The sequence below is a fragment of the Danio rerio genome, chromosome 16 (assembly GCF_049306965.1).
Source record: "Danio rerio strain Tuebingen ecotype United States chromosome 16, GRCz12tu, whole genome shotgun sequence".
Taxonomy (NCBI): domain Eukaryota; kingdom Metazoa; phylum Chordata; class Actinopteri; order Cypriniformes; family Danionidae; genus Danio; species Danio rerio.
Window position 1 is genome coordinate 35,832,766 of NC_133191.1, and position 26,984 is coordinate 35,859,749.

Below are 26,984 nucleotides of genomic sequence, written 5' to 3' on the forward strand. Positions count from 1 at the left end.
ATACTTTAAAAACTAAAAGAAATGTGTCTGCCCCACATTCCATTTTCTATACATCTTCAGAACAAGTTTCTGATGGACACTTTACTATATCATAAGGCCATGAGAGAGGATTTAGGAATGGCTGTGAAGCAAGAACCAGGTCACAGAACAATGTGGCACATGTAGTATGTGCAAATTATATTCATGCTTTCATTAATTCATTTAAACTTTTTTGATATTTACCCTTTTTAGAAGAACTGCGTGAATGAATGCGAGAGGAATCATTTTTCTGCATGAAGCATTTTAGTGTTTTACTAACAGGTAGCTCAATCACTGATATAGTTGTAATTGGACTTATTTCTAAATAAGTTGGTGTTTTCTAGGAAGTCTAACAGTATTCAGGTACAGAAATTGGATATTCAAGATTTTCTAACTTAAAGTTTTTGTTTCATTTCTAGACCAAATATCTAAAAAAAAATTTATTTTAGTAAAACATGTTTTGTTTTCACTTTCTAAAGTAATAATTCAAAACTAAGCAAGTTTTTCTGTAAAACAAGCTAAATAATCTGCCAAAGGGGGAAGTCTTGTTTTTGGTTTGAAATTTTGATATTTGGACTAGAAACGACAAAAAATCTAAGAAAGAATTAATTTTGTGTAATTAGTAATTAGAATTAGTTTCGTGTAATTTCTTGTGCCCAAATGCTCAGTCACAAGCCTTAAAAACATGAAAAATTATAAAATGTTCGCTCTTGTGATTTTAAAAATGTGTCTCCTGGTCAGCTATAATTAAGACTCAACACTGCAGATTAGGCATGGGCCGGTATAAGATTCTGATGGTATGAAACCTTGGAAAACAATATCGTTTTCACGCTTTTACGATATTGTGATTATTTATTTATTTATTTATTTTTTAAATGTCTGCGTGAAAAAAAAAAAACTTACTTCTCCCCCCTTTTAACACAATATATTTACTTTGAGAAACTTTAAAAAATTTTGGAGCGGTAAACATGTCAGGCTTAATAATTCATTTTAATTCATATGAATCATTGGCTTTTGCTGTTTTAATTTGTTTCAAAAACACAGATTTCTTTAAACTTGAAAATGCATGTTTAAGATTCTGTTGTCCTAAACAACTAAATACAAAACATTAAAAAAAAAAAAAAACTTATATATATCGTAGGAACGGTACAGCAGAAAATTGGCAGGTTTCACACAACTCAAATTTATTATTGTTAACGTAACAAATTAAATTGGATTGAACCTAAAACAAATAAGGGTATCCCCCCCACCCAACCCCCCACCCACAAATCAAGAATTGTGTCATTTTAGCTCATTTTAAATAAATCACTTGCAACTAGGTTTAACTGGCTTAACTGATTTTAGGAAGGGGAAAATACACACTGTATGGGTGTTTCTCTGTGATGGGTTTCAGCTGGAAAGGCATCCACTGCATAAAAGCATAAACCACAAGCTCGATAAGTTGGCGGTCCATTCCGCTGTTGCGAACCCTGATTAATAAAGGGACTAAGCCAAAAAGAAAATGACTGAATGAAAAATACACATCTAATTCACAATTTGAAATCGTCACAGCTGTTTTAATTGGTGTTTTAGAGCAATCATCGTTAAACAACCACTCAGTTCAGGATAACGAAGCACTCATGGAGGGGTCTCAGTTATACACAGTATTTAGCTGATTCAGATTAGGTAGAATCTTATATATTTATATGGATTCATAACCATCATTTTGCTCCCAAAGACAGTAAATCATCTCTGCAATATGGCTTCAAGATCTACAATCAGAGATCTACAGCAAAACTGACCTTGACATCTCATGAGAACATAATCCAGCTATGCTCTCAACACAGAGACATTAAAAGTCTATATCACATGATATAGACTTACATATCACATTATATACCAACATACATCACTGGGTAGAATTAAAATAGCCTAATGCATGTTTTTTTTAAGTCGGTCCATCCTGTTATCATAGATCAAAAAGACATTGCATTTCTAATTATTTTATATTCAAAAAAATAGGCTGCAAATGAAGTAATATTATCAAAATAAGACATGTATTTAACTTTAACCTCGGCTCTGTACAGGGAATAAATATTTTTCTTTTATAGAAGACGGGTGTGATTTACACCAGCTCACACATTTATTTAATTGTAGACAGACGCACACACAAACACACATGCATGTAAATGATGTATACTACTGGCTATCACACACCCACACCCACACATCTGATTGCCTGGACCCTGCTTTTAAGTCCTCTAATGTTATCTTTACATCGCCTTTTTATAATCTAAAATGTGCAAAATAACAAAATGGAAAGTAAACATAAGAATTCTGCATTAAACTTTCTATAGTTACAGGTTTTTAGATACAATTAATTCAGTATACAGGCTTGGGTTTTAAGTAAACTCAACAGAAAGTGTGTATCCTCATCATGCAGCGATTGTTTGCAAAGAATTTCCCTTAACTAAGGCAATCCTAAAGAAAATGTATGTTGTTTTTTTGTTAGTTTTTTGGTATATTGATTACAATTTCAGTATTACCACAGTTTTAGTACACATAACATGGTTAAACTATGGTTAGTGTATCAAAACCAAGGCTGATTTGTGGTCACTATAGTCTAACATTGTTTAAAATCAAAATATTCTGGAGTGTGTGTTTGTGTGAAGTAAAACGATGGTTAATTTATTGAGGCAAAGTTGGGTTTATTTTCGCACATTCGTTCAGTGATAATGTGTGACATGCTGCCTATATTGTTAATATAGTATATTATTAAGGATAAAGTCTGAATGTGTGAATATAAAACCAACTTTACCTCATTGTGTGGTGAAATCATATTAGCCGCCACTGACTATCAAAAATACCATGGTAAACAATATAGGGAGCCAGTCTCAAGTTGTCACAGAACGAATGTGCGAGTATAAAACCAACTTTACCTCAATAAGGAAACTCTTCCCATGTATGCACTTCAGTTAGATACACAAATTAGACGCACGGATAAAGAAAAATAATCAAACTCACCAAAGTTGACCGCTTAAGTGTTCACTAGAGGTTCACTGTTGTTTTCATTAGTATTTAAAAAACGTAGTTTTTTTTTTCTTTTAAGGCAGAAGCTTGAAGTAATGCGATGCGAGTGTCTGCTCGTCATGTGAAAGCTCACAGTGCCCTCTGGTGGTGACATGCAAGCAGGTCTGAATCACAAAAACCGAACAGAAAAGACAGTGAGGATGAAGAGACACATATAAATAATTGCAGTCAGGCACACGGGCATTAAGCACCATTCAGACTGATCGAGAGTCAGCTGACACTGATGACACACATTGGAGTGACTAGGATTGTATTAGTTTGTGATTCTCATTTTGTTAGTTTAAGCGGGTATAACCGGGATTAAATGCTTCATAACTCCTTTCATCCTTCTTCATCAATCCAATTTTAGCTTCTATGGGAGCAAGGATTATTAGTTAAGAACAGGAAATTACAGATATTTAGTTTCAGTTGTCACAAAGTAAACCAGTTTGTCACAAAAAACCACAACTAAACATCGTAGAATCATGCAAGCTAGTGTTTCGCTACAAGATTCTGTTCAGGAACATATTTCATCAAACGTTTGGGAGAAAACAGATATATAGAAACGCCTTAACTGTTCTGACAAAATCAGTGAGAGGTCTATGAAAGTGTGAAATGCTTGGTTTCTTGATTGAAATGTTAATTTGTGAGGTTTTTTACTCACCCTCATGTAAGTCAGAACTTAAATTCATCTTCAAGACATAAATGAATATATTTTTAATCACCTTTAAGAGACTTCTGTCCTTCCATTAAAATTGTCCTCACCCAAAACTCTGACCTCTCAAAATATTCATGAAGAAATTAAAAAATAAATCTATAGAAGTCAAGTGGTTTAATCCAAGTTTTCTAGGCCCACACGAAATCTGCGCACAGAAATCAGCAGATTTTTAACCCTAAAAGTCTATTTATTTACTTGTGTAAATGTGTGTAAACTTATATTTATCCAGTTTTTAAAAATATGTCAGTAATAGTACTGAAAAATATGAAAATGCTCATTTGATTTATTTAGATTACAGTTTGTAAAGTAGGCTAATATTTTCTGTCTTTTGGTATATATATTGGATATGTATAATAGACTTGCTTTGTTTAAAAAATAAGTTTTTTGTTACGATACTCCAAAATAATTCCACATAAATCCATGTTTTTTTTTCTACTCTGCTGAAATAGCAAAAATGTCTGCAGATTCTGTCTGGTCCAGACTATAACTCACAAAAAACAAACATGCTGATGTCACATGCAAGAATAAACCTCACTGGTTCTCGCACATCAATCAAGCATGCTTGAGCTTCAGTGATCAAATTTGAAGCAAAATAAATATTAACATTCCAACGCAATCTTGTAACTTTTTGATTTAGTGACTAATTTGTATAAATGATATGATCTCATTTGTACATTTTAATACAATCTGATCATACCTGAATAATAGTTAGAATTAAGGGTGGGGTTTGTGGGAACCCCTCCTTTTAAAAATCATATGTTTTCGTACGAATGGAATCATGTAATTTGTACAAATTATCCATTTTTTAGCCAATACATTAAAAAGTTGCATCCTTGTGAGATCAGGCTGGAGATTCTGACCGATATGGTCCATACATAGTGAGCACAGGATAACTGATGAAGTATAAGGATATCTGAACACTTAAAAAGTATTCATTTGGAAAACCAAACCCTGCAACATCATGCAGAGAGAAAAATCAAGCAATGCTAACAGTTTAAATTTTGTTTACATATCATACCTGTGTACATACAAATAAAGTATGTTAATGTATTATACATTTTTATAATACATCCATATTTTTATAAACAATAACATATTATTAAACTGAAATAAATTCATATTTCAAAGCTTTAAAATAAGTGATGAATGTCTGCTTCTTATATGCCAGCTGCTTGTCTTTAATCTTTAAATAATTTTCTTTTCAGCTTTGTCCCTTTATTAATCTAGGGTCGCCACAGCAGAATGAACCGCCAACTTATCCAACACATGTTTTATGCAGCAGATGCCTTTCCACCTGCAACCCATCACTGGGAAACACCCATACACCCTCATTTACACACATACACTACGAACAATTTAGCTTACCCAAATCACCTATACCACATGCTTTTGGACTTGTGGGGGACACCGGAGCACACGTGGGAAACCCACTTCAAAACGGTGAGAACGGTGAGCTGAGGCTCAAACCAGCGATCTTCTTGCTGTGAGTAGACAGCACTACCCACAGAGCCACCACACCACCCTAATCTTATTTAGTTGATAATAATATTAACAAAAATTTGTCATGCACTAAAAACCCTTGACTTTATGAATATAACGAAGCACTAGAGTTTTAGTGGAGGGACAGAAATCTCTCATGATATGCTAAAAATATCTTCACTTGTGTTGTGAAGGTGAAAGAAAATCCATTTATGTGTTTTAAAAACGACATAAACAAAAAGGATGACCGCATTTTTTTATATTGGATCATTGACAGGAATGGAAGCATAATGTTTATACCAAGGAGACGGTCCAAGAGTGGATGATCTTCTGCACACGTCTCATAAAGAGAACTAAAGTGTGCGTTGTGTAAATATTGAATCCATGACTGATGTCACGTCGCATTTTGTGTTCACTTGAGTTCCATCAAAGAGTGATTCATCCAAGAAAGAAATGTCCATATCAGCAATTATGTATCCCAGATGAAACCCTTGATTTAACCCTTGACCTTCTGCTCCCCGTCCGAGCCATCAACTTCAATGTCCGAGTCTGAGAGCTCTGAGTTACTGTGTGACGGGAGGCTTAGATCGCTCTCCTCCAATGTGTCTGTCCTGGAAAAGAGACCCAGGTCCAGTGGGCAGGGGGGCGTCCCGCTGTTGGTGTCGTTGTCGCTGTCGTAGCAGAAGTCCTCTAAATCCACAAACCACTCGGGCCAGAACTTCCTCCGTATGCGCTCACAGTACATGGCCAGGTTGATCAGTTCTCCTGCACACAGATAGATGTGGATGGTAATGCTTTTTGTCTCATTTTAAATTTAATAAAACAAATCATAATCTGAAGAAAATTATGTAATTTCATAAAGAATACAGCAACATATCTCTAAACTGCGAAGATGGTTTAACATTCTATGCGTTTATTCCCTACAAGCACTTTTATGTGTCTAAAATAAGTCTAATAGACATCTAATAGACATCTTTGCTAAAACAATGCTATATTTGGGCTGTCAATGAAAATCTAATGGACAATAGTCAATTGACTTCTCATCAACTAGACAGGAATGAATGACTAAAGATGTGACGTCTATGTAATCTGTCTTTTTAATGACTAGTCTATTTTTGGACTATTGGAAATGAAGGTGAACAACTCAGCTGTTGCCCCTTTTCCCTATATGGTTGCTAATGCACTAGACACTTTACTGTACTATTACTGTGCTACTATTTAATTAATACAGTTAGAATTTGTTTTCAGTCTTTTGTTTATTAATGATACTTTTTTTTTATTTGCACTATATATTCTATTGCTGTTGGTATTTATGAGCTACAAAACAAATTTCGTTGTACGATACAATGACGATTAAGTTCTAGTTTAAAGATGTATAATAGATTTTCACTGACAGCCCATATTTAGTTTATTTTTAGCCAGGAAGTCTATGTTTGGATGTCTATTAAATACAAAATGACTTGGTGGGACAATACTCGAGTCGCCAGGCACCAAATGAAATTGGAAATATATGAAAAACGGTCAAACTCCTAATTGTCAATTGAACATACTGTATATGAAAGAGTCTGATTTTAGAACCAAAATATAGGTGATAATACATTCAAAATAATAAGGCTAAATGTTTCAGGAACATTTCCAAGGTTTATGTTTAGGGTTTTGAATTTGTTAGAGTTTGAATTTGTTAGTTTTGGGTCTTTAAAAAAATACCACAATACAAATATATAATATTTGTAAAACAAATATATATATATATATATATATATATATATATATATATATATATATATATATATATATATATATATATATATATATATATTTTTTTTTTTTTTCTTTTTACAATAACTAAGGGTAAACAAGAACATTCAAATACCATCCACCATTACACCCCACCCACAAGGAGGAGAATAAAAGGAAAAATAAAACACACAAAACAACATTAGCATCTACTTGAATTGCCAAAGCAACTAAATACATATACAAAACATCTAAATGATACAGTAATAAAAAGAGCAGACTTCTTTGTTAAAAAAAAAAAAAAAACATTATAAATCAGTAAAGAGATGTATTGTATTCTTATTTTGATTTATTTCTTTTTGAACAGAAATAACATACATAAAATATCATTAACAAAAAATACAGTTCAACATGGTCGGAAATGGAGTGGGATGAAGCACAAGCTTATTATTTTCCCACCCCATTACAACCTACATCATTTGTCTATTACTTAAACTTTTTTCTTTTTTTTTACTTAGCTCTTCTTTTTACATGAAACATATTTTATTCTTTTGGCATCTTTGACAAATTATGTTTGATTCCATTTGTACCTTTACATTTTGTAACAGAGATATTATATTCTATATATTTTTCAATATATAGAAAAGACATCAAATCTTCCAACCATGAGACAGTGGGAGGAGGTTTAGAAGACTTTCAGTTTAATAAAATTTGTCTCAATATTTATTTTTATTTTTGCTTATAGCATTTTACATTGCTTCTAATGTTTAAAAATGTGCAATGCATTGAATAGCATAGAGCAATGTGATTACTGTCTAAGATCAGCTTTTCTGTTGCATGCAAAAAAGAAAGTCATGCATGTATGGTATGATAGAATTGTAATTTTTGTGTGAATTATACTTTTAAGAACCAGACAAAGGTACAAGTAAACATTTCAACTAATTTAAACAATAACAATTTGTGCAAGTGCAGCAGTGTGTTGTGTTTCTATTTCAAATTCTAATAGAATTTTTAATGTTCACCTTTAATGAGCTGCTCGGGTCGTGTGCCAGGCAGAGTCCACATGGCTTGTGCAAGGTGTCCAAACACTGTGGCATCCACACTGGACAGCTTAGGGCCCATGATGTACTTCTTATCACCTGACAATCCAGAAAATTCATATCAACAGCCAGCAATAAGGGAGGACAAATAACAGACTTCTGTTGTAAAAACAGATGTTCTTACAAGTTCACCATAGAAATAGGATATATAGCAACATGTGCAAGTAACATACATGATATGTTCATGTTCGGATTTCACATTTATAAAATATACATAAAAAATGTAACATATATTAAATATTGCAAAAATGACTCTTTAAATATACAGGGTGATTAAAAAAGAAAACCACAACTTTAAAAATCTTTTAAACATGATGGAACCTGACGTAATTAATCGGTAACACTTTAAAATAAGGTTCATTAGTTAATGCATTTACTAACATGAACTAATCATGAACAACACATGTACAGCATTTATTAAACATAATTGAAGATTTACTAATGCATTTTTAACATTCAAGTCCATGCTTGTTAACATTAGTTAATGCACCATGAGTTAACATGAACTAACAATGAACTACTGTATTTTCATTAACTAACGTTAACTAACATGAACAAATACTGTAGTAAATGTATTGTTCATTGTTTGTTCATCTTAGTAAATGCATTAATTAACATTAACTAATAAACTATTGTAAAGTGTGACCAATTAATCAATGTGCAGAGTACTTAAAGTTTTTCAAAACTTCAGAGCCTCCTTAAATTGATGACAGAAAAGGCTTAGCTCTTCTTTTTTTCTGTGCAGAGTTCTCGATTTTCAAAGTTGTGGTTGAATCCCCCTGTATAATATTTCTATATTTTATACAGTCAAGCCCGAAATTATTTATGACCCAGGCAATTTTTTTTTAAAATTAATTTCACAATGATGCCTCTTGAACATCGTCTTATTAAGTCTGTGTCATTTCCAATTTTGAAAAAACTTGCTGGTTGAATAAAAAGAAACTTTAAACCAGACTTGACTGTATATACATATATTTTTAACCATTGAGATTAAAATCTGTACATGTTTGTTCAAAAATACTATTAACGTACATTGTTCATATATGGCTATATGTCAGATTTCTATACAAATTAAATTAATTAAATAATTTTTCTACAATGCCATGTGGTGAAAATATATATTTTAGGAGCAAAATGACATTATGACTTAATTACTTACATCACAAAATGTCTGTAGTTGGTAAGATTTTTTTATTATTGTCTTAGCTGAATGTATTTGATCAAAAACAAAGTGATATTGGCAAATGGACATGATTGCGCTGCGTAAAAAATATGGTGGAATATTTGGCGGTTCATTCTGCTGTGGAGACCGCTAATAAATAAGGGACTACGCCAAAGGAAAATTAAATGAATTAATGAATAATTATTATTCATTTATTTTCTTGTCGGCTTAGTCCCTTTATTAATCCGGGGTCGCCCAGCAACTCATCCAGCAAGTTTTTACGCAGCGGATGTCCTTCCAGCCGCAACCCATCTCTGGGAAAGAATAATTATTTAAAAAAAAAAAAAAATTATTTTATTGTGGGCTTCACGGTGCCTCAGTGGGTGGTAGCATGATCTCCTTACAGCATAAAGGTCACTGGTTCAAGCCCGAGCTGGGCCATTGACATTTCTGTGTGATGTTTGCATGGTTTCCTCTGGGTGCTCCGGTTTCACCCAAAGACATGCGGTACAGGTGAATTGACTAAGCTTAAATGGCCCAGTGCTGGGTAGCAGCTGGATAGGAATCTGCTGCATAAAACATACTGGATAAGTTGGCGGTTCATTCTGCTGTGGCGACCCCTGAGTAATAAATTGACGTAGCCGAAAAGAAATAGAATGAATGAATGAATGAATGAATGAATGAATGAATGAATGAATGAATGAATGATTTTAGGGTATCGGGGTGGCGCAGTGGGTAGCACGATTGCCTCACAGCAAGAAGGTCGCTGGTTTGAGCTCCAGCCGGGTCAGTTACTGTTTCTGGCATTTCTGTGTGGAGTTTGCATGTTCTCCCCGTGTTCACGTGGGTTTCCTTCAGGTGCTAATGCTGATTTGGTACTTAAGAAATATTTCTTATTATTATCAATATAGAAAACATTTGTGCTGCTTAACATCTTTGTAAAAACTGTGATTTTGCAATTTGTCAGGATTCTTTGATGAATATAGTTTAAAAGAGCAGCGTTTATTTCAAAAAGATTTCTGTTGTATTATGCAGACATTAGTAATTAAGATTTGCCAAAATAGTTTTGCACATAGATATAACACTTGCACATATATATAATAAATGTCATTCCAAATTGTATCTGTATCCCATCACATAAAGATGAAAGATTTAATGTCTGTTTTTGTCCTGCTCACCCAGCAGTGTGGCCAGTGTGCGCATGTCCTTCTCCATGAGGGAATAAACCTCGTCTTTAGTGAAGCTGCCGATGCCGTGGCAGTACATCTCTCTTTTTACCATCCCGCCTGTCAGCTGACACAGGATCCATTTCAGCAGGTCACTGAGGGGTCCAGGGAGATCCAGCATCCTCTGAGTCTCCTGCACATTATCCACCCACTGACAGTACGCTATGCTCCTGTGAGCACAAGACAGATATGAGGAAATCAGAAGTGGGGATGATTCATTTTCTGAAGTACAAAGGTGTTTTATTTTTTATGTATGAAGAGATCTTTACGCTGTGAGAGGGAAAAGTCATATTTTTGAAATCATAATTATTTGTAATAATAATTGAAAATAATGGTCACATTTTGTTTTAAAGTTCACACTATTTAACAAACCGTTAACTAAAACTACAAATTAAACTGTTACTAATAAACGAATACTAACCAATTAGCTACTTATTAATAGTAAGGTAGTTGGGTTTGGGTTTAGGTATTGTATAGGTTGTAAAATAAGATCATACTAGAAAAGGGCTTATAAACACTTAATATTTTAATAATAGCCAGATAAAAAGCCAGTAGTAAATTGTTACTTAAAATAAATTGTTACCATATTTATATTATTATTATTATTATTGTTGTTATTATTATTATTATTAATAATAATAATAATAATATAATTAATTATTATTATTATTAATAATAATTAAATGGAGTAAATTGTTACCTAAAATAAAATGTCATAATAATAATAATAATAATAATAAATAATAATAATAATAGTAATAAGTAAAAAAGCAAATATAATTATATTTTGTATTATTATTATTAATAATAATAATAATAATAATGATGATAATAATAATAATACATTATTATTATTATTATTATGCAAAATAATTGTCTATGTTTCAATTTTTGAAGCAAGCCATGTTGCAAAGTGATGAGATTAAATTAGATGAGATTGCCTAAAGAACAACATCATCTTTATATTTAAATTGAAATGGCAAACTTTAGTACCTAAAGGATCCAGTAATTTCATGATAACATGCAATATAACTGTAGTAAACAGACTGGAATAGTTCATAATAAATGATATCAGATATGTTTTGTTCTATAATATTTTTGCAAGCATTATCTATATATTTAAAATGCACACAAATAACTGATCATATTAAAAGCTTTTTTATGATAACGGAGTGCAGCTTTAGTATCACACAGAAAACAAACTCAGTTTGGCCTTTGAGATTAAACTTTGAATTAATTCTCTGCTCTGTGATTATCTGAATCAAATTAATTAAAGCCGTCTCCTAATTAACTTCTTTGCACACCAGGCAATGTATTAATAAAAACCATTCATCCAAAATGGCTTTGAGCGCTCTTTGGGTTCATGGCTTTGAATCCACACCGCAGAATTTACAATCAGCCTTTCATCAGGTTACAGGCAAGAAACAGCAGGTGAATCGGTTAAAAAAAACTTATAGTGATCAGCATACTTCCCTGTTTGACTTTTTGAAGAATTGCTAAATGTTTTTGTATTAAACATTTTCTAAACTGTTCTTTAAATCTAAAAAAGAGAAATTATTGAATAAAATATGGACTGAATTCTATACATTTCTAGCACAAAAATCAGAACACTAAATCAAAGAAAAATGTATGTAGCGGATAAAGGGGATCAGACATACAATTATGTGATATATTTAACAAATAATACACAAATACCCTCTCCTATCCATCAGGAGAGTAAAACCCAACACCTCACCTTCCAGGTATTTGCAACTCAAAACAGAATTTGTACTTTTTTCATACAGACAAATGTTCCTGCTCATATACCATCTTAAAACTATTCCTTTTTATATAATCAGCTATGATTCATACAATCATGAATTCGCTCTAGGTGTAATCAAGTGTTTATTGATTGTGCTGGTGTAATAATCCTTTAAGACAACTAAAGTAAAACAAGATAGCAGATGCTTGGCATCTATGTAGTGCTAATTAGATTTACTGAATAATCCTTTACATGATATGTTGATAGTTGTCCAATATATTAGCATTGTAGGAAATTTCAATAGCTGAAGCTGATGACAAAGAGTCATTAAACTTTCCCACAATTTTTTTTATTTCTCATCAGTTATCTTAAGCAACATCATCATCGAAAGCTAGACGCAAAGGTCCCCCTTTTTTTCTAGCACCCAGACAACACAGGAGAAGATGCTGAACTTACAGTTTTCTCCACCCTCACCCTAAGCTTGTGCCAGGCTTTGGTCTTGTCTTTCCATTTCTCAAAGCCCCTTGAACTCAAACTGGTTCTCTCTTATTGACTAACTAGTAAAGATCAACTGGAGCCTCAACAAACACCAACAAAACTTTCTTTTAAAAGGGGTAAATCCTACAAGTATAAAATATATCTGCTTTAACAGATACAATAAGGATCATCTACGCCTTTTTACTAAGGTTTTTGTATTATGAAGCTGGTGTTTCCACTTAGGTTGCAGATCTGTTCAATATCTAATACTGCTATTTTATTCTTTCCTCTTTTTTATTTAATTTAAATTTTTAATTTTAACTCTTTAATTTTATTACTCCATAAAATACTGTGAATCCCGTTCAAAATATAAATATTATTGTATTGTCTATAAGGTAATGTTAGTTAATGTACTTACTAACACGAACAAATAATTAATAATAAACTTATTTTGGTATTTATCCATTTCTGTTAACATTAGTTTATGTTATTTAGGTTAAATAACGTTAGTTCATGTTAATTCATGTTAACAAGGACAACTGTGGATGTATATTAATTATGCATTAGTGAATGTTAAATATCTTACCAAATGCTTTACAAGATTAATTATAGTTAATGTTAGAATGTGTGAAATGTCTAGAAAATATATAGAATGCCTATAATCAAACGGCAAAAACATCATTCAGACTAGCAGTGACTTTGTAGCCGCCTGTCGCTCTGGGTGACGACCTGCTATAAATGCAGGGTGTGTAGGTCTATACAGCATGAATACATCTGAGTGAAATGAGAGAGGATCGCGTGAGTCAGATAAATTACCGGTTTGTAAATATTTAGGATGCATGCGCAGCAAGGTTGCAGAAAAAAACAGGAGCGCTAGCATTTACAGAAAAGGAATAATATCCAATGCGGTGCAGAGTTTGTTGTTGTATTTGTTGAGATACGTTATATTGATTACATATTATATATATTATTTACATAATGCTTTCAGCATATTATAACAGCTTGTCACCCAGTGATAAACACAGTGATTCAGCAAAATTAATGTTAAAGTGAGCGGCGTTTATCTGACAGGTTCATTTGCGATTACACCCTCCCAATGGATATTGGATAAGACGAAATGGCCAAGCATCCAGCTCGCATCTTATTGCAACTCCAAGTGATTTTCCAAGAGAGAAGTTAAAGGCCAACAAGTCTTTGGATCCCTACAATTTTGTTCTGTAAGCTCATGTGCACAAAATAATGTTCCATGATAACCAGATTCAAAACTTTATAGTGCTAAAAACCAAGGTTCTGCCTAGCCAAAGACAAGGAAAGAACACGGAGCTATACAAGGCCTGGATAATCATCAACAACTGCATTCTGACAGTGAACTGCACCTGTACAGCAGGGTATGTGAACTTACATTTTTTACATTTTATTCTAAGCATTCAGTGTCCGCAGTTTAATTAATCATATTTAAAGTTTTTTGCTGAAATCATTCCTGCAATCAAAAACGAGTAATGTGTAAGATTCAGCATAACGTGAACTTACCTGACATAACTGACATAGAGAACTGGAGAGTCGAGCGTTTTTAATTAGGTCGTCACTTCATTAAGCTCTTATGATGGCTGTTAGCCAAAGACGTCTGCGGTTGGCATTAAAAGCAGCGTGGTGTACGGTAAAATTTAAGTTTTCTATTTTTGCACTTTTGAATTTGGCATCATACTGCACAACACGACATGTTTGCTATTGCAACCAGTATGCGCGGTTGACCCCATAAGACGTATAACATATAAGTACTGTATGTAACTGGCCTACCCCTGTCATCTTTCCCATCACTGATCTTGGACACTTGGATTGTTGTTGTTTGATGATGGCACATCGAAGCACGAGTGTTGAACGTTATTGTAAACCAGTGTATTGTATGCCATGCCAGTATGAGGTTGCACTTCCACATCACAGACAAAATTGTAGCAAATACTTCAATCTCAGTTCTGCTGTTATTGTTTTTTTCCGGTAAGAATATCATATGCTTTATTTTGTATTCCTTCCACTTTAAATTATACAACGATCAATAAAGGCTTTTCTTCTGACACTAATGGCCTAGCAGTGGTTCTCAACCTGTGGTTTGTGTACCACTAGTGGAACATGGGCTTCCTTCAAGTGGTGCGCGGAGATATTGATGAATAATTAAAGTAAAAATTTAACACACTTTTAACCCTTTGACGCATACGATAACATCGATGTGATCTGGAAATTGATTGCAAAAGGCTAAACCTTTTATTTTATTTTCAATTCTCTAATGTTTTTATGTATTCTATCATTTGAAGCTAATCTCCTCCTCATATTTGTAGCAGTTGTTGGTAGCATATCCTATATTTTTGTATGCCAATGTTGACAGGTATGGTTTAATGACTTGCTATTCTGGCGCACCAAGCCTACTCTAATCCAGGGTAAGCAGATCTAATTTAAATATGTAAATTCAAATCAAATATTTAAAAATACAAGTTAATGTTTAGATTTCAAAGGTACACAAATAAGTCATAAAAACATGCATCATCTATTTAAAAAATATCAAAAAGAGTTTCATATGAATATGATGACATAAAGCCTATATTTATGCAGTCCAAGGAACATTTCCAGGTTTTGATGAATAGGCTACTGTATATTAATACTTTAAATTTAAGTAGAGCAGTTTTCTTTTTACTTTTTAAGAACAGTACAATTTTTAGTTAACTTTTAGAAGCACAGTTAATGTTCAAATTATTTCCAATGTTTAAAGTTGTGATAATAATAAGTATTTTTAATAACAGGAATTAATCTGCCTGGTTTTTGAACTGTGCAGAGCTGCAGCTGCTTAATTAGGCATGCTACACTACTGTATTTGAATACTGGTCATTATGGTGGTAATTGGAGAGACATTTTTTTCTGAAGTGGTACTTGGTGAAAAAAGTTTGAGAACCACTGGCCTAAATGATACTTGTCTAAGGAAAAGCCTAGGAAAAGTTTTCAAAATCTTTACAAAAAATTGTATTTCATACTTTGCCTAAAACCATTGGGCATTCTAAATATTTCCTAGGCATTCTATAAAATACCGGGATTTCACTAATTGCTGGTAACAAATGCATTAACTAACATAAACTAATACACTATTATTCTAAAGTGTTACCTAATAATGACTTCATTCAAACATGTGCATTGACAAACATGCCCATTTCAGCAGAAATATGACATAATAGTGTGGTTTTATTATACAGGAATGTATACAAAACACCTATAATAATTATTTTAATACAATTTTAATTAATTGGTAAAGAAGTGTATAAGGAGATTTGTTTCCTAATCAAAATCCCTCAGTGTTATAATCCAGATTTGCTGTCTGTATCCCCATTTGACATCCACTGCTTTTATATACAGCTCAATAACTGCCCTGCTCAGCAAACTCTTCAGCTGACATACTGTACACAACACAGAGATTCAAAGCCATGAATTATTCAATCAATAGCCACGTGGAAGGCTATATATAGAACAGTGTCAGATGCCTCTAGTCACTATGAAATAATGCACATGAAATGAAGAAACATCATAATATAAAGAAATTGAAAGGATAATCATAATCCCAAAGGAAAGGGAATAGCTGTATCATTGCTATTTCCTAACCTTGATCTCCTTTTTTTGTCCCAAGAAATGACTCTTACATTATAATGCCCAGTGCGTAGGATTATGTTTCCGCACGAGTCATTAATTTAAATATCTGCTTCCTGCGCAACAAATCTTGTCAGCAGGAAACTCCTGGCTTATCATGCATATATTATTTTAATGGTTTACTATGACAGACTCATAAACGTCATGGCTTTTTATTACGCAGAAAGAAATAGGTTGTCCGTCTATTATTCAATAACAATTGAAGTCTTTAATGACAATTATATTTAAAACTACAATCTTTTGAAATGGAACAATAAAAAGACTCAACAAAATTAGATTTTTAATAGCAGACAAATCTAACATTCTAAAATTGCTACTGAATAAAAGACATGAGGCATATTTTGGGGCTAAACTTGTTTTAAAATATATATATATTAAGTGAAATATATTCAGCACTATAATTGATCTAAATTCTACATTTCAGTTAATAAATTTATCATTGCTTTTTAGCTGGAAAAAAAAAACAATGTACAATTGAAAACAAAATAATTAGCCCCCCTGTCAAGTTGTAATAAGAAATGTTTTTTCAACCAAAGCATTAATAAACATAACTGTTTTAATAACTACTTTGTAATGACTAATTTCATTTGTTATTGCATGATGACAGTACATATTATTTGACAAGCTACTTTGTAAGATACTAGTATTTACCTTAAACTACAATTTAAAGGCTTAACTGGTTAATGTTGAATATTTAATCAATTCCATGCGTGTTCAATAAAAAAGGTCAGGAGAGTGTTTTCTTCAATGTCAAAAATATTAGTAAATTATTGGATACAAATGAATAATTCTATTCACAGAATTCTGTTATCTTCAATGTAATGCAAAAGTTTCATTCAGGAAGTGCGCAACAACTTTCATTTTCCGATTCGAGCTTTTAGCTGATATTTAGTTTAGTGGAATTCATCACTTGTCGATTATTCCACAGTCCTCCTGTCACCGACTCGGTCCCAGCAGTTCCCCTTACTAACTAGCAGAGGTCACTATCGCTGGCTTTCTAAAGAACTCTATCCCGCAGAATTCCCTGTGGCACTGATTACCCTGCACCTGATCCTCATCCACACACACACACACATATAAGCAGCTCTCACTCACCTCTCAGTGCAAAGTCTTGTTTTTCCCTGCATACATTTCTGAGTGTTATTCCTTGCCTTCTTATTGTTTTATCGTTGCCAACCGACACTGTTTCATCTCGCGGCCTGCCTAGACCTTTGCCTGCTTTTAGACTCTGATTCTCTGCTGCCAGCTCCGATCTCAGACTGTAGCCTGATGCCAAATATTATCTGCCAGTCTTCAATCGTGTCGCTACCTCCCATGCACTTGAGTATTCCTATTCTTATTAAAGTTTTGTGGTACATCAGTTGTTTAATAAACATACTGCATATGGATCCCTCTCTGTCAGCGCATTCATTACACCTCCATTGGTTGCACCCATGCATACATCCTCTTTTTCAACTAATTCTCTGCACAACGTCAAAAGCAGACTTCTCAACTGCAAATATTTTGTGTTCATTTTTTTAACCCATCTCTGCTCACAGGAAGTTTCGCTGCAGAGCTCAGGTTAACTTCAGACAACCAGGCCTTTGCATTTCTATCAGCTTTATCTACTTCTGCAAAAAATGCTTCATTAGTACACTCCTGAAGAACTTTGATTAATATACATCACCTTAAGCAATACAAAAACAATTGTTTAATAAAAAGGACAAAGAGGCAAAAATAATAAAAAATATATTCCTTTCTCCAACAGTGGATAATTAGGCAAGTCACTGGATAAGAGAGGTTTGTTCTGTAATCAATTGAAGAAAATACATTCTTAAGGGGACAAGTAATATTGACCATAGCAGTTTTAAACTAGAATTAGAAACTAGAATTAGAAGCTAAACTAAAATAAATAAAACTTAATCCGCAAGAAAATTAAAATGGAAAAATTCTGTAAAAAGTTAAACAGCACTTATTTAAGAAAGAATCAAAATTTCACAGGAGTAATAATAATTTTGTCTTCAATTTAAATATTTGAAATTTACTTTTTGTTAATAAATGATGTAGTTGAAGTCAGAATTATTAGCCCCCCTAAATTATTAGCCAGTTGATTTTTTTCCCAATTTCTGTTTGACAGAGAGAAGATTTTTTTCAACACATTTCTAAACATAATAGTTTTAATAACTCATTTCTAATAACTGATTTATTTTATCTTTGCCAGGATGACAGTACATAATATTTTACTATATATTTTTCAAGACACTTCTATACAGCTTCAAGTGACATTTAAAGGCTTAACTAGGTTAATTAGGTTTGCTAGACAGGTTAGGGTAATTATGCAAGTTATTGTATAACGATGGTTTGTTCTGTAGACTATCAAAAATATAAAGCTTAAAGGGCAAAACATTCTCCAATCTATTAATAATAAAATTGCAGAACAGACAGCATTTTGATGTGTGAGCAGCAGAAGTGAGTCAGTGTGATTGTCAGCTCATGACTCACCAATATAAATGCTCCTCCACCATGGTGGTGATGGCCTGCGCTACTGCCTGCTCCTGAGCACTCAGACTCTTGTTCAGACTCATGCCCAGCTTCTCCTCCAGAAACTCAATGATGAACTCGGTCCCACACACCTGCTCATAATTATACTCAATCCAGGGCATCTTACCCTGAGCCGAGAGACTTCCATCAAAGTAGCACTGCAATAAAGAAAAAAACTATTAGGATCAAACTATGGAAACCTAAAATCTACAATTAAACTTTACCATTCTAGATCATGAGACTGAAGCCTCCTATAAAGCCCATGGCATGAGGCAAGTTTTTGCCTCAGAACTTTTAACTTTTTAACTTTTTGGAACTTGTCCTTTGATGTGACACCTCTGTTTATTAACAATGTCCAACAAGGCCGACAAGTTATGGAGATTTTTGTTTTGCTCACAATTTCAGATAAAATAGCACTATATGAAGATAAGTGTCAAAAAAGTTTGTATTCCACCATTTCTCACACTGTTTGTATATTATTAGCAGTTTTTTAAGGGGATATTTATGATACATTTCAGTAAACAGTAAAACAAAAATCAGTGAAATTAGTGACCTCTTGTATTTTCTCAAACATCAGTCTACATAAATGTATCTACTTATATTTTAGTTTCATAAAAAAATGATGTTTTACAATACATTGGGCTCTATTTTGACGGTCCATGTGCAGAGCGCAAAATGCAGGGCGCAAACGCTTTGCGCCATGGCGCATGGTCTAAAAGGGTTGAGTTTATTTTCATAATGAGTTATAGGTGTGTTTTGAGAATAAACCAATCAGAGTCTCATCTTCCATTACCTTTAAGAGCCAGCTGCGTTGCGCAATAAGCGCAGTGCTATTAACATGACGTAAAGTAAGTTTACTTTCACTTTTGCCCTCATGGATAGGGAAACCTTACCGCACAAACATCAATTAGCCTATAAATATTTAATTTAGTTTGTTAAGCGCAAAGATTTGTTTCAAAACTATTTCTAAATTCAGTTCTAATTTCCAGCAAATAAATAAATGATTAATAATAACAAAGTGTGGTCAAAATACTGAGTTATTTCCAAATACAGCTGCTATGCCCCATATGGTCTAAAACCTGACAGGTGGACAAATCTAAGCTTGTTTTTAATAAAACAAATATAAATATGGATATAATAAATAATACTGCTAATAATAATAACATTATACAAAAGCAAATTGAATGAACTGAAAAAGCCTCCCGAGACGAAGAAAGTATGAAGGCAGTGGTTTTTAAATTCATGTAGGCTAGAAATGAATGTGTTTTGTAATATTTTAATCATTTATATTTTTATATATCCTTATTATATCCTATATATATTCTTAATATATTATATATTTTTCATATGTAAAGATATTTGCGTATTGCATCTTGTTTGTAGTGTGTAAGCCAGGCGCACTTTGCGCCAGACAAAAGACTGACTTTGTTCTGGTCTAAAGATCAGACTATTTACAGTTTCTCAAAATAGCAACGCGCCAAAACACGCCTGCTTTTTTAGACCAGAACGTCTATGGGCGCACATTTGAGCGCAAATGCATTTGCTATTTAAACAGCATGGTGCAATGCCTCAAAATGACCCTTGCGCCAAGCTTAAAGTAGTAAAAGACTATTGCGCTGCGCCTTGCGCCACACTGCGCCGGGTGTATGATAGGGCCCATACAGTTGAAGTCTGGATTATTAGCCCTCCTGTTAAATTTTTATTATTTTATATTTTTCTCACAATTTGTGTTTAACAAAGAGAAGATTTAACACATTTCTAAACACAATAGTTCTAATAACACATTTCTAATAACTGATTTCTTTTATCTTTGCCATGATGAAAGTACATAATATTTTACCAGATTTTTTTCAAGATACTAGCATTCAGCTTAAAGGGACATTTAAAGTCATAACTAGGTAAATTAGGTTACCTAGGTAAGTTAGGTTAATTACGCAATTCATTCTATAACACTGGTTAAACAAATTGCTTAAGGGGGCTAATTATATTGACCATAAAATGTTTTTAAAAAAAGCCTACTTTAACTTCAGACAAAATAAAACAAATAAAACTTTCTCCAAAGGTACAAAAAATCCTCGGAAGCACTTTACATAGAGGATATTTCACAGGAGGGCTAATTACTTTGCCCTCAACTGTGTATATATCCACTAGGGCTGTCCAGATCCGATCACGTGATCGGAAATCTGGCCAGATCACGCAGTTTCAGACTTGACCGCAATCGAACGTTACCTTCTAATCAGGACACATATATATATATATATATATATATTTATCTTTACATATATATTGTCATTATTTTTGGACACATCTATATTTAAGCAGTGGCACAGAGTTAGACTTCTTTATTGACTTCACACAGAAACAGTAATGTGTGCAGCATGACATCACTTTGTTGCAGAGACGCAATTGGTTGAATGCTGGCAAAGTAGAACGCGAAAGCAGCTTGAGGCAGAAAAGCGCAAGTATGTCTGCGTTCTGGAGATATTACAAAGTTGATGATGACAACATTGCCCCAGCAAACTGTGAGATATGTAAACTTGGAATTGCCTGCCGGGCATTTTAAGTTGAGGTGCTCTTAATTTTTTTTTATATTTACTGCTGCAGTAAATTCCAAAATGAAGAATTTGTTATTTATTAGTTGACTGTTCAAGCTACCACACAGAAGTGCTCTGTTTGTTACCAGAGTTGTTGAATCTTAAAATAAGGTGAATTAAATAAAACAAAAGGAACATCATAGAATTGATTCTTTGCTCTTCTTTATTCTGTTTTTGAGTATTACAATATAGAAGTATCGGATCAGATATTGCTATCAGTAGATACTTAAATCAAATGACTCTGACTCGAGGGCCAAAAATCTAAATGGGACATCCCTTATATACCCTAAATATACTATTCAAAATATTACTCTTTATTGAGCATCTGGATGTAAATAGAATAAAAAGCATAAAAGATGAATAGTGCTTTTATGTATTTCATTCATATTTTAATCACAGATGGTGTGACTTCCAGTGACTGTATCCACTGATCAAAGCAAACACAGTCTAGCATTCAAACAGCTGCTTTATGCATACTTGATATGGCAGATCCAACATGCGCAGATAGGTCTCCATCTTCAGGCAGAAAGGTGACAGGCTTGGGACCCCATTTTTCGGCCTGGAGAACTGGTGAAGGATGATGGCATCTTTTGAATCCAACTCCTGATCTTTTCTGGGGAAAAAATAGACAATAATAATAATAATATAAATTAATTTAAATTTGAACTATAATTTTACATTTATATAACGCTTTTCAGGACACTTTTTTGCTTTACACATTTTTTGGCGGGGGATCTCCTCATCCACCCCCAGTGTGCAGCATCCACCTGGATGAAGTGATGGCAGCCACCAGACCACACACCAGCTGATTGGTGGGGAGGAGACAGAGTGATAAAGCCAGTTATGATATGGGGATGGTTAGGACGCCATGATGGACAGAGACCAGTAGGCACATTTGGTCAGGATGCCAGGGTTAAACCCCAACACTTTTTCTAAAGACATCCTGGAATTTTTAACATCTCATCTGAAAGACGATGCTCACTGACAAAATAGAGTCCCAATCAATATACTGTGGTGTTAGGACCTACACAGAGCGCAGATTGAGCACCCTGGATTTTCAAACATGACCTCACTCGATGTTCAGATTTTTGGGCTAGTATTGTATTACAAACATAGAAGCAAATTTCATTAAATCATACCTCATTTGCATATTTAAACATAACATTTTAGAAAACTCTTACTAACAAAATGTTTGCAATTGTTTATGGAATCAGTCAATCGGGAAAGTAATAATATAGTTATAAATTTTATTTTATTTTTTAACCCATCTTAGCTTATCTACTTGCCTAAATATTGCATCTGGAACAAAATGTAAGATTGTTACATGTACAGTATTCATTTGGCATGCGTTTTTTACAAATTGAAAAAAAATATATACGGAATGAATATAATCAGCCTTCATGTTTCCTGGAAAACTATTACCCTGGAATTGCAAAGATTCAGTGCGTTACCGGGTGAATTACAGAGAGAAAATAGTTTAGCAGGAACACAATTTAGCCTTAAAAGCAGCTATTGAGCCAAAATAAACCCTATGGAGTGCAGTGGAAAAGTCCTTAGACTATCATTATGAGGAAACAGGATGTGTGAGGGAGAAAACAGACAGGTCTTATTTTACAAGCAGCAAATACAAGCCCAAGCTTTCAAAACAATACAACATAGTCTTGTTCTTACAGCACACAATTTTACCAAGAACAACAACAACAGCCTTCAAAATACACATCCTTTATACTTTAAAAATATGTTTTTTGACTTTTGAGTATGATGTGCTTCTAAATGAGGGAAATATCAAATCACATTTTTCTGAAATCCCTACATGTAAACTATAAAAAGATTATAGCACAGATAAATCCTTCCAGATTAAGCTGTTATTATTCAACAAACGTGATTTTACACTCAAGAGATTTCCTAACATGTTTGTTTAGTAGAATTTTACTCTGTGGAAAAACAATATGATATACTTTGCAAAAATATATTTTTATATATATTTATATATATTTTATATATTTTAATTATGTGATTTCAGATTAAGGATGCTCTGATCAGGATTTCTGCATGAAACAGTCTATCAATTTCTTGTCACCATTTTGACAACAATTATTCAAGGTGCAAGTGAGCAAAAAGTTTATCAAAAAAGGGAGAAAATCAGCATCCAGCTAACTATAATACAGTAATGGTGTAAGCTGTAGTTAAATTGAGAATCAAATAAACAAAATCACAATAGGCTGTTCGTTTTACAATTACCAATTTCACAATATATTTAAAAACTGAGCTTATGCAATACACTATCCATACAAAACACCGGTGTTTGGGTGGGTACTAATCTCATGCCTCTGATTGGCTACTGTGATGCCTAAGCTAATCAGAGACGTTTGTGATTGGTCACTTGCATTTCAACAATGCGAAACACTGCAATATTGCTTTGAGGCCCACAAATGTTCTGCTTCAGCTTTGTTTCTATTTTCGTTCCTGAAGTAGGAAAAAACTGCCGATATTACGTTAAAAAAGTAACTTACTCAATATAACTTTAGTTAAAATCAGTTATTCACGGATAATATTAGCCTCCAATAACATGATTTTATTTGTTTGCTTTGTCCAGGAAAAGTGAGGGGCAATATTATATCAGCTCGCACATCATTAAAACAACATTTGTAAATATAGTAGATAAATATGGCGCATCCAGATGACCACGTTTGCTTTTGCCCAATGCACTTCACATATTTGTCTGTTAACGCCATTATCAAATACTAATTTGCATTTCATACCAAAATGAAAAGATTAACGCATCAGTGTATACATTGAGTGCTGCAAGACTGAAATGCCGCTGTCCACTGCCTGTGGTGCTGAAAATTCTGAAATCATTCAGTCAGGCGTTAAATGAGGACAACGTCTATTGTCACATTAAAAAATTGTAGCAACTTCCAACAGCACTGCAGTCCCCCTTGAATTTACTAGGTAATGGCCTGCAGATGAGCCAAGAAAGGTCGCTCGTGCAATACAACTCAAGGACATCGCGATCCCAGAGTAAACATTGATGATCACGTGCCGTGCTGCCAAATATGAAGCGTGATTTACCATGACGAGTTTATTAATGAACGAATGTAAACAATGGCGATTCCAGCTGAGTTCTGATGACAGGGCGTTTTCATGTCTACTCCAGTGCTGACAAACACTGCATGTGCATGTCATTTAGAAAACGTGACTTGATGCAGTCCAGCGTACGCGAGCTCAAGGAAAACACGGAGACTGGAGCTGAAACTGGCACCGAGGAGCGCAGCAATATTTACATTCTCTCTTAGGCGGGTTCAAATAACATAAGGGAATTCTGCTGTGTTTTACAAACAGTAACAGTGGGTTGTTATTCAGTATATTAACAGAGATGCCAGTAGAAGGCCACAGCAGCACTGACCTGATGGAGAGCAGCTCGTGCAGCAGATACGCAGCCGCAGCCAGCAAAGCTCCTCCCGTGATGTAAAGCGTCTTCCTCCACCAGGAATCCGACACCAATCCCGACATGATCCCGCCGAAATCCTGCACAGGGACGGCGACTATGTAGCCATAAAATAAGTGACGCTCATCAGAGCCGCACAACCCGAAGGACGGGCTCTGATTCCGGCCGAGATCAACCACGAAGGACCGGGAGGAGGCGAAGCCAGCGACCCAGTACATTCTCTCTCTCCTCCCGCGTCCTGCAGCGAATCCTGCGCCACTTCATTTATCCATAGAAATATGGACAGCTGTTACATGGTTGTGTGTTACGTCGGTCTCGTAAAGCACAAGAAAAGCATATTAACGGGATTTGGTTCCCGCACGCAGCTCCGCATCCTCCTTTGTTGCTGTGCTGGAGCTGAGTGACGTCACGACGCATCACACATGGAAACTGCTCCGTTAAATACATCACGTCACGTTCAGGCTTTTTACTTAACCAAATACGCATAATTGCAATGTGTAGTGGGGTACAATTTAAGTGCATTTCCTTTTTTATGCAGAGTTATCAAAATTAGAATTTTGACATGAGTTGGATATTATATTATATTGTGTTATATTATATTATATTATGTATGTGTGTGTGTATAGGCTATATATATATATATATATATATATATATATATATATATATATATATATATATATATATATATATATATATATATTTATTATGGTCAGTTAATAATAGACTAAAAGATATTTGTGTGGCTGAACAGTCTTTGATTTTAAACTACTCTTAAGCATAGCACCCCAAGTTATTCTAAATTATGCATTTTATGATTAAAACATAATTATTTAATAATAAAAGTGACATATGAAAAAAGGCTGGGCTAATAATGCAATTATAAGATCAATCAGCAGTTTAAATTAGGGTACATCATAAAAAGAAGTATACTTTTTCATAAAACAATTGGATTAACCTAGCCTAATAATTTAAAAATACTGAAAACGATTTAAATAAGATTCAAATACATGATTTACACTGAAAGTCATGGACACAAATATTAAAATGAATCCATAAATTTGCATAATATTATTTGCAGTTAATATTAATATTGCATATTTGCATATAATAACAATATTTGTAAAGAATGTTAAATAAAAACTACTAATTTAAGATAAATCTATGCAAATAACATTATAATTATACAGCTATTGCGTTTCTATAAAAGACAGACGCACTGTATTTACAGGCTTTGTGAAGATTTTCCGGTTCTAGTCAGCCTTCCATTTGTTTCTAAACGGAGGGTCTGCAGGATAATGCCATATTTCGTTTAAACAAAGCAAACAAACAACCTCTGACGCACAAAAGTTGAACAGAACTGTGATTCCTCAAACCACCACACCTGAAATCATGTGATGCAGTCAATGGCTTTAAGCATTTCATCCAAAATGCGCATCAAAAATGACATATTTCAACTACAGTAACTGAAAACAAACAAAGTACAACAACATACAACATTTAAATGTACTCTAAAAGAAGCTTTAACTCATTTAGAGACTGTAACTTCCTGTGAAACCAGTAGAGGACGCTATTGACAGTGCAATAAACATTCAGATTTATCAAGACAAGGATTCAGAGTTCAAATAAATCAGAAAGATATGAAAACAATAACTTTACCATTTTACATAAGATTTAACAAAAAGGAGCTTCACCAAAATTGGCTATATTGTAATTAACGACTCGATCATAAAAGTCTCAACAATACTCAATAATCGCAGAGCTAAACTTCAGACTGTAGTACACAAATCTGCTAACACTCCAATAGCTCTACTTCACAAACTGTGATTGGTTACTTCAAATATCTGTCAGACGACGCCTGGACACTCCTGGAAGCTAAAAGGATGCAAGGATGAAGATTCAAGTGCAGTTCAAATTATAGAATTACACTATAATAAGCATATCAGGAGATTTCAGATCAGGTAGCTCCCCCTTTAGAAAAGCGAGGAAAAGGAGGAGTTGGGGTGTAAGGGGGGATTTTTCAAAAACAAAG

General features: G+C 33.7%; 2 protein-coding genes across 3 annotated transcripts in view; one reads left to right on the forward strand and one right to left on the reverse strand.

Annotated features, from left to right (window-relative positions):
* LOC137487924 (uncharacterized) overlaps positions 1–26,984 on the forward strand; it is a 410,987-nt gene that overhangs the window by 353,184 nt on the left and 30,819 nt on the right. The gene's annotated exons all lie outside the window — the stretch shown is intronic.
* Positions 1,554–25,354, reverse strand: faxcb (failed axon connections homolog, metaxin like GST domain containing b). Its single transcript, XM_687158.9, has 6 exons — positions 24,911–25,354; positions 21,982–22,117; positions 18,872–19,068; positions 10,441–10,658; positions 8,023–8,139; positions 1,554–6,028 (listed from the first exon to the last, which is right to left on the reverse strand). Exons 1-6 carry the CDS (start codon positions 25,168–25,170, stop codon positions 5,760–5,762), a joined length of 1,197 nt encoding a protein of 398 aa, XP_692250.5. The 5' UTR covers positions 25,171–25,354; the 3' UTR covers positions 1,554–5,759.

Excerpts from the sequence above, each read along its gene's own strand:
- faxcb (XM_687158.9), bottom strand. The coding sequence starts at position 25,170 with ATGTACTGGGTCGCTGGCTTCGCCTCCTCCCGGTCCTTCGTGGTTGAT. Across the intron at positions 19,069-21,981 it reads TGTTGGATCTGCCATATCAA|TGCTACTTTGATGGAAGTCT; the intron begins GTATGCATAAAG and ends TCTTTATTGCAG. Across the intron at positions 8,140-10,440 it reads CACACTGGCCACACTGCTGG|GTGATAAGAAGTACATCATG; the intron begins GTGAGCAGGACA and ends CTGGATTGTCAG.